Raw genomic sequence first — 12,757 nt, forward strand, 5'->3', positions numbered from 1 at the left:
TCTGCAATGTCTAAAAAGAAGAAAAAGCTCAAGTGTCAGATCAGCACCAAAAAAATGATGATAAAAAGAAAAAGAAACAAGTAAGACGAAGGACGACGAAACAGAGGAGGAGCAGTACAACCGCCCTTACTCTCGGGGCGTGCCGAGCTCAGGCCGACGTTCACCAGGGCCTCCTTGCTCAGGAGGTCGTTCAGAAGAATGTCTCCCTCGAGGCTACGAAGAGCATCGAGAATCCTTTGCTCGTTCGCCGAAAGCTTGGGGGGCTTGTTGATGGCCTTGAGCCGGGGCTGCCCCCACCTTGGGTCAAACTCCCACGTGCGCTCGGAGAAAAAGAAGAAAAATTTCTCCTTCCACCCATGAATGGAGGAAGGAGCACCACGGAAGAATGGCTTACCGCCCTGAAGGACGAGGTAGAGCCATTCCCCGTCCGCCAGGTTGGACTTCAACATGAAGCACCACCGAAAGACGTTCACCGAGGCCGGTATCCCGTGCGCGAGGCAAAGGGATAAGAAACCAATGATGGTCCTCCACGAGTTCGGAGCGAGCTGCGCTGGGACGAGCTGATACGCCGCCAGGAGCTCGTTCACAAACCTGTGCAGGGAAAAATCGCAGGCTGGCCCAGAGTGTCTCTATGTACACTCCAATCCGACTTGGAGGAGGTCTCGTCATCCGGTCTTCAGGCCTCGCGGGCTCAAGGTGAAACCCGCGCTGAGGGAAAAATCGGGCGCGGATCAGCTCCAACTCCTCTCGGTCAAGCTGGACCCGACTCCGTTTGGGCCATGATCCATCTCCGACGCGACCTCCCTCCTGCGAGACAAGTCCCTACCGGAGAATGAGGCACCGCCTGACATTGCTGTGCTCACCGAATAGATGAAGACGAAGAAGAAGGAAGGAAAGAAAGAAACAGAAAAACAAAAACCCTCCGAGCAAATGAGGGTGAGAGACCTACTGTGGGCTTGACCGGAAATGCTGCCAACCGAAGGTGAGGGATCAAGGCGATCACCAGAAAATGCCTTGGATTATCGCCGGAGAAAACTAAGCAACAACTAAAAGAAAAAGGGGGAAGAAAATGAAAGAAGAAGAAGGCAACAGCTGCGGCGGCCAAATGAGAACTTTAGGGCCAGGCCGGGGTTTATATAGACCCCCCCGACGGCCCAAATCGACGGCGCCAGATCCCGCCTTCCGTCTAGATCACGCCATGTGTCGTCCTCGGAAACCGAAGCGGCGTATCAACCTGGATCGACGCTTTAAAAGCAGAATCGAGATAGCGTCCCGTCGGATCCCGTAGCCTCATCATGAACCCGCGGCTCAAAACTGCCTCAAAAAGCAAAAGGCTGTCGCCTCATGCTCTCATTAAAGACACTCCGAAGCGCGTGGAACGGCGGAGCAATTTAAATCTACCTGATCCCACCAGCGTGATAAAGGCAATTACTTCCTTCACCCGAGCTCGTAAGCGGCTAGAACTCGGAAGTCGGGGGTAATGTTGGGGGAAAAATGGATTGTCCCAAAACACGTGGATGTATCGCTGGCACGTGATGGCGAGCACAACGGCAGCAACCCTCAAAGGCACCTGACCTTAAGGCGTCCGACCTGAAGGCGCCCGACTTCAGAGCTCGCGGCCTTGATCTCAGCCAAGCCGAACCCGGTTGACCTCAAGTCCGAAGAAGACCCGGTCAAAGGACGAAGCAGACTTCTCCACCGAAAATCAAGCCCTTCTCCTCCTCATCCGGAATCCAATCCCGCGATCTTCGCCTGAGCGACTGTCAAAAATTAAATACGCACGATCTTTCCGGACCTCCAGCCAGCCCGAAATCTCAAGCCATCCACGGTAACTCATTGACTCACTCAATCACGTCCAGTTATCCACGGCAACTCATTAATTCACACGATCACGCCCAATCATGACGATAACTCATTAATTCACACAGTCACATCGCAGGTAATTCTGGCACCCCTCCTATAAAAGGAAGACTCCCTCTTCTCAAAGGGGAGGACTTTTGACTTTCGACTTCTATATGCAATCTCTCTCTTTCTCCATAAGAGCCTCCCTCTGACTTAAGCATCGAGAGCCAGCGCCGGAAACTCCGGCCACCGGCTTCTTGCATGTCCCTCGGAGGACGCAACCCACTGCCGTACCACTTGCCGGAGCTCCTCCTTCTCAGCCAGTGGTCGCCCCCGGGTCCAATTTCCAGCAACACTTACCATTCTAGCAAGAAGAATGGACTTTTATGTACAGAAGAAGAAAGCCCGCAAAAGTCCATAGGAAGGTCGTACGAAAACCGTATTTTAAAAAATATTTTAGTGTTGTTATAGTATTCCTAAAAGTTTCATTAGTTTATTTGATTTGGGGTTGGTTGTTTTTTAAATTTGTTCAGAGTAATTCTTGTTTTCCATAATAACAAAAATAAGGGAAGAATTATTCCTCGAAGGAACTCCTCTTCAGAGTCGTACATGGAGCCTCAGTCTATTTGAATGGGGTGCAACTTCTAAGCTGTAGCACAGTTGGTGTCTTAGCGGGCTTAAATTGAGCCTGTGAACGGTCAAAAACAACTATATCTATGATTTAGAATGATAGAATCACATTGGAGGGATATTGGAGGACAGTAGTAATTAATATGGATTAATGGTAATGCATGTTCACAACATCCGGCATTGAGAAATATCACGCAGATCTACTTTACTAGGCCTATTAACAAGCCGAATTGCTCGAGCTTGGCTTGGGCTCGGCCCGGTAAAAACTCGGCTCGAGCCCGGTTCGTTAGTCAAACGAGCCCGAGCCCAAAATGAGGTCCGTTTAAATCCGAATCCGAGCCCAAGCTCAAGCTCGAGCAGCTCACGAGCCCAACACCTTCACCTATCTCGTCGCCTTTCTCGCCCACTCTCCGCCTCTCCGCGCCTTCGCCGGCCCCTCCGTCCTGTTCTACGACGTCGGCGTCTATGCCTTCAAGGGCATCGGCATGATCCTTCCCCTCAAGTCTGAGGCCGCCGACAAAGCCAAATTCGGTAGGACCCTTGGGCTCTTCATGTTGTTCATCGCCGTCATGTACGGATTCTTCGGCATCCTCGGCTACTTCGCCTTCAGCGATGACACCCATGACATCATCACCACCAACCTGGACACCTGCGTCGTCACCGTGCTGGTCCAGTTGGGTCTCTGCATCAACCTCTTCTTCACGTTTCCGGTGATGATGAATCCTGTGTACGAGGTAGTGGAGTGGTGGTTCTGCGGGAAGAGGTACTGCGCTTGACTCTGGTGGTTGTTGGTGGCGGCGGCGAGCTTGGCGGCAATGCTAGTGCCCAACTTCGCCGACTTCCTCTTGCCAGTGGGGAGCAGCGTATGCATTGTCCTCGCCTTTGTCCAGCCCGCAGCCTTTCACCTGAAGGTGTTCGGGATGGAGATGGGGTGGGGCTCGGTGGCCACCGACCTGAGGATCCTGGTGCTGGGCTTGCACTGGTAGTGTACAGAACCATGTCGTCTCTTACGCCTTTGTTTTCGGTCAGAAGATACTATCCCATTGGAGCTTTCGCGCTGTTGGTTGGTTTGAGCTCGTAATTGAAACGAGCTTTACGAGCTCAAGCTCGAGCCTTTGCTTTGCTAAGCAAGCTCGAGTTCGAGCTCAATACAGAGCTTGGTACCGAGCCTGAGCCCGAGTTCGAAACCAAGATTTTGTGAGGCTCGGGCTCGACTCGGCTCGGCTCGTTAATAGATCTACACTTTATTTTGTCTAACTTCTCCTGCACCCGCAAACTATGGAAAGTTAATCAAGTAGCACAAAGAACACGTTCCCAATTAAAAAAAAAAAAAAAGGCACGTCCCCATCCAAATATCAAGCAGCACAAAGAACGTCTTATCAAAATAAACAGCGCAACGAGCATAACAGAAATTTAATTAAGCTATGAAACCGTACAATGGTGCAACCAATTATTCTTTCGACAACGGTATTATTGATGAAGAATCTAAAACACATTGAAGAAATCATATGGAATACATTTGACTGGTTCGATGACATATCGAACTCTTATTAATCCAAGAGACCGTTGCTTCTATAGTTTTTTATCGGCATAACATCCTATCTCGAGGCCCGATGGCAGATCCCTCAAGGCCTACGGGGACAAGAGCTCCCTTTGGCAGGAGCAAATGCGAAAGCCCCCGCAGTGTAGAGTGCTCGTTGGCCAGAACCCAGCTTTATGATCCTCTCAAACTTTAGGGGAGCCCCAGACCTTTGGTCTGCAGGATACACCGGCACATTGCAGTATGATAACGGCGACGATCCGAGGAATACTCGGCACTTGTGCGCTCCATAGTTCGTCACCGCGTTTGTTTGGATCAAGAAATAGCCATTTTTATCTGTTGTTCCCTTCACTGTCACACCAGGTGCGCTACTATTGCAACGTAACCATGCAACAGCACCTATATATATGCCAACAAGAGAAAATGAGAATAGATGAGCGATTGTGATCAAAAGAGAGATTACTGTGATAGAGGTTGAAGGTTAGGAGGAGGTGGAGCAAACCAGGAAGAGGAGAGGCATCCATGGACTCAACGTAGCCGGGGAGCTTGCATGACCTGCAGTAGATGACGCCTTCCACAGCGATGGGCAGGCGTGGAGGGGTGGTTGCTTTCGCCGTGTCAACGCCCTCGGCATGAGAAAGGAGAGAGCCCAGAAGGACGACCAGAAGAGGAAGAGAGAGAACTAGAATCCAGTTTCGTGCCATCTTAGCCTTCGCTGCCTCCAATGAAGTCAAAAGAAAAAAAGTGAGAGGTGCGTTGAAATAGGTTGGTCTGTGAGAGGCCATTTATAGCCGGCCCTTGCACCATTGCCGCTGGTTCGAACTGATAAAAATGGTCTCATATAGTGTGCCATGCTGAGACTGCATGCATGAATACAGTGTCCCCATTGAAATGGTGTCACAAACTGCAGGTGTGGAAAGCCCATGGCTTTGCTGTATTGCTTGTATACGGGTTTCGGGTCAGGGCTCTGGCTATGTCCCGGAGGGGCCCCTATGGGACGTAGGTGCACACGGATTTAGGCACGAATTTTACTATTTATTTTACCATGGAGGGCGAAAATTCCATCTTCTGGTGGAGAGGACCGCGGCTATTATTAGCATTTGTTACGGCATAGCAGCATATTTTAGATTTAATAGTAAAACAAACGGCACAGGAAGTATTTTATAATTTAGAATCGTAGCGTGCCTCAGATCGGCGGTTTTGCTCCAAAACAAGCAGCTAAGTTCCGTTCAGACGACACAGGACCATATATAGGTTTATGCAATTTAATGCAATTCTACATAATCTGATCGATCCATGAATAATTTAATGAGATTTAAAGATGGGTCAAATATGGTAGGGATGTGGATCCAATAAAAGACAAAGAACACAGTAAGCTAGGCAATAAACTAGTTCTTGAATTTATATTCATATTCATATTCGTACTTTCAATTTCTGATTTGTATCCATATTCGTTCAAAACAAATATGGATATAAATTTTTACATCCAATTAATATCCACATTCATATTTATATTTATCAAATAAAATAAATATGGATATAGATATATTAGTATTCGATCCATATTCGATTCGGTTTCCGCCTCATGTAACATACATCCTAAAGCATTTTACTTTCTGAATTGTTTAGAACCTAGCTTATCTAAATCTCTATTCCCTCATCTAAAGCAGGCACCATCGGATTTAATTTATATCCTAGGGCTTATATCACTTTTAGAATTATATTATTATATTTAAAAAAAATAATAGCTAACAAGTCTTCTCTAGCTAACTTCATCCATTGTCAGGGTCAATTGACTCGTATCGAACCCACAAGCCCACCGAGTCATGCTAGTCCAGGCTGGATTGGGTTGGAGAAATGGATGCAGATTAGAATTGCCACCTACATGTGCACATATATAGATTTTCAATGTCTCAGCTTACTTGCGAGAGCCTTCATGGTGGCTCAACAAGGTTGTAATTGCTTTGATGTTGCTTTTCTTTTGTTCACCTTCTTTGATAGGACCAACAAGAAAACTCACCTAAAAAATACATTGCCATGGGTTAGCAGCGGTAAAAATCAAGTGCTAAATATGGCACCCAAGTCAATAGGGATCATCAACTTCCAAAACTTCGTATCTGGACATGATTAGCTACCTAATTAGCAACATTTGTTGCTTCCTCGTGTGATAAGGTTGAGAGCCCGATTGCTTGATACATGATAGCCCTAGCTCCAGCACAACTGCCATAAGAAGTCACTGAGCCATGAGTAATTTTAAATAACTGTAGTCATATTGGTTCCAGGGAGCCCATATAGCGTCCATTAGATGTGGTTTCGCCATGCAATGGACCATAAAATTCTTCTTTAGTGCACTCTTTCCCACCTGCAAAACACATGTTAGTACGTTATTTTATTGGAATACACGCTATTCTATATCAATGCGAACAAGTATCCGAATATTTTATTCATTCTCAAATCGAACAAAATAATTTTAACTAATATTGAATTGAGATGCTTTCGGTAATAAATTTAAAATTAAAAATTATTTGGTTTTATTTATAATTTTAATCATTTTTTCAAGCCGAACCCAATTTAAAACCAAAACTTATTCTGAAAATAAACATTATCAATATTTAACAATCATATTACCTTTTATATTTTGTTTGAATTCAAATTATTAAATTTATGAGAATGGCCATCAGATAATCTCAATGTACTATTCCACTCATTCTAGACCGTCCATTTAAAAAATTATTAATTGAGTTTATTTGTTTACATCAAATTTCACTTGTATTGGAAAGGATATAAGGTTGACGAAAACATCATAAGGCCATGAACTCTTGACTACATTAGAGATTGCCCTCTATCCCTTTTCTGGTCGCTTGGAACACCACCGTGCGGAAAGCTCGAAGTGAAGCTTGTAAATTGTCAGAATCACGTTGGAAGCTTGTAAATTCTGTGATAACCTGGTGCTCAACCGTGAGGTTCTCCACTGCGCTTGCCCTCTTTTGAACGATGAGGCTCTGAATTCAATTCCTCTGTTATTTTTTATTTTCTTTTATGTTCCCTATAGTTTGGCGGTAAGGGTTATCTATAGAGTGCTGCCTTTTGGTTTGACCGAACATATAGGAGTTGGGGGTGGTGTTGGCTTTGTTTTTGCTTGAATGGTTAGTCCAATTCTTAAATAAAATAAAACATAAATTATCTATAAGAAAATAAAATTTGACATTTTCTATTTTCAAGCCCGATCCATAACCAACTTTAAATTACCCAATAAGAAAAGCAATTTGGGGGTTGTGGTACCATTGCCACGAAAGGGTTGCTTCGAGATGGGATGTTGGCCCTTCTCATATTCTCTACTTTAGAGGCATCCCAATACATTTGAAGTTGTCCTGATTTATCAATGATTTTCTGAATTTAAATCGTTCCAATACTATAAAAGGTCCCAGAGAGTTACATGTTCAAGCATTGAAGGTTCTAGTTGTTTTTGTGAACCTCGAGATCTCTACCTATAAAGCTTAATATGGTGTCAATGCCAATTGTCCCTCTTGCCTATTGAGTATTGACGCCTTTGTACTCTAGTTACAATGCACATATTGCTCCTTTTTAGGTTCCGCTTCTCGCACTTTCCGTGTACTTGAGAAGGGGTGCTGAGGGATGAGTTCAGATCCTCTCCAAACGAGGGTTGGATAATGTACCAATCACGACTGTACGCGCATAGCACGATAGTTATTATGATTGAGTGGACCCTGCAAAGTAAATTGATAACATCTTTGAGTGGGACCCTACCTATGATTAATAGATTGATCCTCTCAAGTCCAACATTTGAATGGAGAGGATTTTGTCTCTTAAGAAATAGTATGCTATTTGTTCTCATAAAGCCATGAGCCCATCCACAACTAGACAGTTTTTGGGTTGGATTATAATAGAGAATCAAGCTAGCTGTTCCTCTTATTCTTTCAATGTTCCATCTCCAGGCTCAACATATTGGATTGGTTGGGAACTATAAGTGGTCTCATATACACATAGGCCTCTCGTATCTACAAGTTTAAGTTTTTAACCGGCCTTTGACCGTTACACATTACAAATTAAAAGAAGTTAATAGAACCTTATCGAAATTGTTGTAGCTTAGACAGACAAATTTGTCCCAGTGATCACATCCTTTCAATTATCAACCCAAGATGCTAGATTCATTTCATTGGTAACGCACTGACAAAAAGTCCAATACCCAAATCGGGTATTGGATAGATACAAATCGGGTCGGGTTAGGCATAAACAAGTCGGGTCAGATACAAATCGGGTCAAAAAATTTTAAACCTAAACCCGACCTGTTTATTAAACAGGTCAGGAATTATAATCTGAATCCGACCTGTTTAATAAACAGGTCACCTGACCCGACCCGTTTAAGACCCGTTTAAGGAAAGAAAAAGATGGGGGCCGGCGGGATGGGAGGGGAAGAGACTCGAGAGAGAGGAGGAGGAGAGACCGAGAGAGAGAGAGGCGGAAGGGTAAAGGAGAAAAAAAAAATAATAACTACTCATCTTCTTCCCCGATCGGCCTCCCTCACCACGGCTACGCCCGAGCCGCCACCCCGCACCGCTCGCGGCCTCCGCCTTGCCGCGTCGCCGCCGAAGCTTCACCGATCGAACCACTACCTTGAGATCTGCCGCAACCGCCGCTGTGCTGCCGTTGCAGCGCCGCACCGAGCCGCCACCGCTGAGTGCCGCTGCCTCCGTCGAGCGTCGCCGCTTCTGTCGCTCCGCCGCTCAGATCCAACGCCCCCTTGCCTTTCCGGTCGGACGCTCCACCGCCTTATCCGAGTCGCTCGCCTTTTTGATCGGGACTCGGGATTTGTTTCAACAAGAGAGGGAGAGCCGGAGAGGTGGGAGGCGAGGAGGTTTCGACGGAGAGAGAGAGAGAGAGAGAGAGAGAGAGAGAGAGAGAGAGAGAGAGAGAGAGAGCCAAGTCCATGGAGGGTTCAACGCGACGAAGGGAGAGACGAGGAGGTTCCCTTGACGGCTTGACGCCCTGACCCCATCCCATCTCATTAAATCACGCTGGACCAATGGGCTAAGCAACCTGTGAGCTGTGGAGATAGGTAGTAAACAACAGCTATTGCTTTCCTTTGGGCCGAGGCTTGGGCTGGCCCTGTTTGATCCAATCCAACCCATATATTAAATGGGTTAAACGGGTTAAACGGGTCAGACATTTAAAATATATATCCGACCTAATTAATAAACAGGTTAAACGGGTCAATCTGTTTATGACCCGAACCTGTTTAGGCCAAATCCGAACCTGTTTATGGCGGATCGAACATGGATCGGGTTGGCGGGTCGGGTCATATTTTGCCATCCCTATCGATAGTGTAGCTGAGCCTCCCTTCATAAATTGCACGAGCACAAATCTTATGAAAATACATTGGCCCGTCAGATTCACACACACACACACACACACACACACATATATATATATATATATATATATATATTTGCTAAAGCGGATGTATCATATATGGCGGGTATGAATACATCCAAAAAAGTCAAAAGATAACAAGTTCCGGATAGGATCTCCTTCAGATTCACATACTTGGCAAACCACACCATAATTCATCACATTGGTCGTTTGGATCAAGAAATGACCACAATTCCATCCGTCGTTCTCTTTTTTTTCACTAAAATGGGTATTTCATACAACACGGATACGAATACACCCAATAGAATTAGAAAACCATCCGTGGTTCCCTTCGTCATTGCTATTGTATTATAATTCGGCAATGGCACCTGCATGGACAAAAGAGAGGGATGATGAAGGTTGAAGCTTGGGGGCAGAAGATGATCAGACCAGGCGAAGGAGAGGAGGCATTGATAGGCTTGTCGTAGCAACCCGAAGTAGATGATGACGCCTTCTACAGCGATGGGCGGTGGGAGGCATTGATGCCGCGCCATCTCCCGGAGTTTCGCTGCCACCTATAAAATAAGCAATAGTGCTTTAGATAATCTGCGTTTGAGTGCCCTGTCCCCCACCAAAAGAAAATGGTGCCACAAACTACTGGAGGTGTAGAAATACTACCAATCTACTATATTGCCGTTTGTATCGCTGGCATATGTCTGAACATGGTATTCTGGGAAGGGTTTACATATGGACCAGGGCTTGGGCTGGACACAGATAGATAGGCAGGTGGGCGTACTCGGATTGAGGTGCATGGATTCACCATTTATTTATGGTAAAACGGATAGATTATATATTTCTAGTATGAATACATTTCATATGGTCAAAAATCAAAGTGTGGCTCTGTAAGGTAAATTGAGAATACATGCATGTATTTAGAATAATAAATAATCATCATGTATTTAAAGAACTTCTCTAGAGTGCTCTGCCACAAACAAGGTGATCCTATTTACCATTTATTTCAAGACTCCAAGCAAACACATGTTTAGTGAGGTTTCGTTTCAGATGGCATGGGTTACCATGGTTGTGCATAATTAAACATGATCTCGGAGCATTCTGATGCAAATTAAGTATAACGTATATTGGACCTAATATGACTTGCACATACCATGCTTGGACTGCAGAGAGTAACAGAAGAAGAATAAAACAAACTTAATCTTCAAAAGAGTAAATAGCAGAAGGGCAGAACTTGGATATCAAATTAAAATTTTCTTTTAATCAATCATTGTTTCAGTTTTACTAATATTAAAATGAAAATGCTTCGCTTTGAATCACAGGCAAAGTTGGCATTTTGAACCTTATTAAACCATCTATCTGACTCCTTGGCGCGAGAAAAAAGAAACAAGGTTTACATCCATTTTGGGGAGTTCTTGGGTCGACAGAACATCGTCCTATTAAGAAATGACAGGCATGCACGTCAGGAAAAATGGAGATTTGTTTACAGAAGCGGAAAAGTAAAAGAAAAATACGTTCATATAAAAGGATTTAGTCTTACTGCTTGGAAAGTAGCAAACATTTTCTTACCTGGTTTGTATGATCTTACATACATTTAATTGGCCATTGCTTGGCCATCATCCTCACGAGCGACAAAGGTGCCAAATCTTTCATGGTCGAGCCGTTTGTGAGGATCCTTGATTAATTCTCGTCTCCTTCCACCTTTCTTGAAGAGATGGTTAGAATTTGATGAGAGCCGCATAGAGGGCTACAAAGTACCTAGGAGGGATTGCTGGACCTTGTTATTAGGTATGGATGGTATGGCACATATTTGGAGAGATCGAAGGCTATATTGATGCATGAATTTGGTTGTGGGCATGTCAATACCCATTGAGGCAAGGGATCGGGAGGTTGTGGTATCATTGTGATGGAAGGGTTGCTCTGAAATGGGATGATGGCCTTTCCCCTATGCTCTCCTTTGTAGGCATCCCAATACATTTGATGTTGTCTCGATTCACCGACAATCTTCTAAATATAAATCATTTCATTAATATAGAAGGTTCAGATGTACGTTCATGCATCGATGGTTCTAGTTGTTTGACAGTAATTATAGTCCAGCTGTAAAAGTTCATGGACCTCATGACCTCTATCTATAAAGCTTAATATAGTATCAATAACAATTGTCCTTCTTGCCTATTGAAGCCTTTGTACTTCTATTTACTAATCCATATGTTGTTTCTTTTTAGATTCCACCCTAGGCTTAACATGAGCATGAGAGGGGGTGCAGAGGAATGAGTTTGGATCCTCTCCAGACCGGGGTTGAACTGGAGAGGGCCAGTCTACCAATCATTGGTGTATATGTATGACATGACAGCTATAATTGAATGAGCCTCACATAGCACATTGTAATGGCCCAATCCTTTTGGGCTAGTGGGCCGGCCTGAAGAGGCCAAGCCCACTAGTATCCAAATGCGGGTATGTTGCTCGTGATGGGAAGAAGGCTCTGTTCCTTCCCGATTCCGCCGGGCTCTGAGAATGCAGAGTTGATTCGATCACTAACGGGATCAGACCGGGATTCGGTCAATTTAAGGCCTCCTCCTTCGAGCTCCATCAACGAACACTCGAGACAACACTGTAGGTTTCAAGATTTCTATTCGAATATCATCCTTCGATCTTCACCGGAGAAGCCATCGGATCACCTAGTCAGACCGAGGTGAGTGTTCTACGTCTTCTTCTCTATCTTTTTCTGATATTTTAGCCATTGTTCATGTTGATTTGGGCCGGCAAATTGCCGGAATTTCATCCGAAATAGGAGCGCTTTGTTTCGGTCTCTTTCTCCTATGCTCATTACTGCCGGCTGTCGGATTTGGCTGAGCTCTATAGCTGAGGAAGATGCCATCGAGGTAGAACGGGACGCTGCCCCTCTTCCCTTACTCGGTTTCGTGCACGATTGGAGCACAGCTACTTGTGATGATTCACACTAAAAGAAGATAATAGACCCTTATTGGAATTGTTATAGCTTAGACCCCCACAAATTAGTCCCAATGATCACATCCTCCCTTTATTTAATAACCTGCATCACTCATAATATTTTCTTTTATCAGCATGGTTTTGTGTCAACCTTTATTAGTTTCCTTAGCATAATCTTATTAAAATAATTTTAGGGATCACATGACAATCTGTATCACCTATGTTGCCCAGAGATGGTCACCCAAGAGGGGGTGAATTGGGTGTTTTAAAAACTTTTGACTAATTAAAAATAAAACACACGAATATATGCACTAAAGTAAAGAAGGAGGAATGAGAAAGGTCAATCGCAAACACAAGGTTTTATAGTGGTTCGGAGCTTCCACTGCTCCTACATCCACTCCCCAAATCACCTTT

General features: G+C 44.7%; 1 protein-coding gene and 1 pseudogene across 1 annotated transcript; one reads left to right on the forward strand and one right to left on the reverse strand.

Moving 5' to 3' along the window:
• The first annotated feature begins 356 nt into the window (after positions 1-356).
• LOC120110408 lies at positions 357-3,458 on the forward strand (annotated as a pseudogene).
• A 528-nt stretch (positions 3,459-3,986) lies between these two features.
• LOC120110409 (non-classical arabinogalactan protein 31-like) lies at positions 3,987-4,721 on the reverse strand. The gene is made up of 2 exons (XM_039125232.1): positions 4,515-4,721; positions 3,987-4,411 (listed from the first exon to the last, which is right to left on the reverse strand). The coding sequence occupies exons 1-2, from the start codon at positions 4,714-4,716 to the stop codon at positions 4,098-4,100; spliced, it is 516 nt and encodes a 171-aa protein (XP_038981160.1). The 5' UTR covers positions 4,717-4,721; the 3' UTR covers positions 3,987-4,097.
• Between the last annotated feature and the right edge of the window lie 8,036 nt (positions 4,722-12,757).

Source organism: Phoenix dactylifera, chromosome 4 (genome assembly GCF_009389715.1).
Source record: "Phoenix dactylifera cultivar Barhee BC4 chromosome 4, palm_55x_up_171113_PBpolish2nd_filt_p, whole genome shotgun sequence".
NCBI classification, from domain to species: domain Eukaryota; kingdom Viridiplantae; phylum Streptophyta; class Magnoliopsida; order Arecales; family Arecaceae; genus Phoenix; species Phoenix dactylifera.

Coding starts and splice junctions, on each gene's coding strand:
- LOC120110409 (XM_039125232.1), bottom strand. CDS start 4,716: ATGGCACGAAACTGGATTCTAGTTCTCTCTCTTCCTCTTCTGGTCGTC. Junction 4,412..4,514: donor GGATGCCTCTCCTCTTCCTG/GTTTGCTCCACC, acceptor GCATATATATAG/GTGCTGTTGCATGGTTACGT.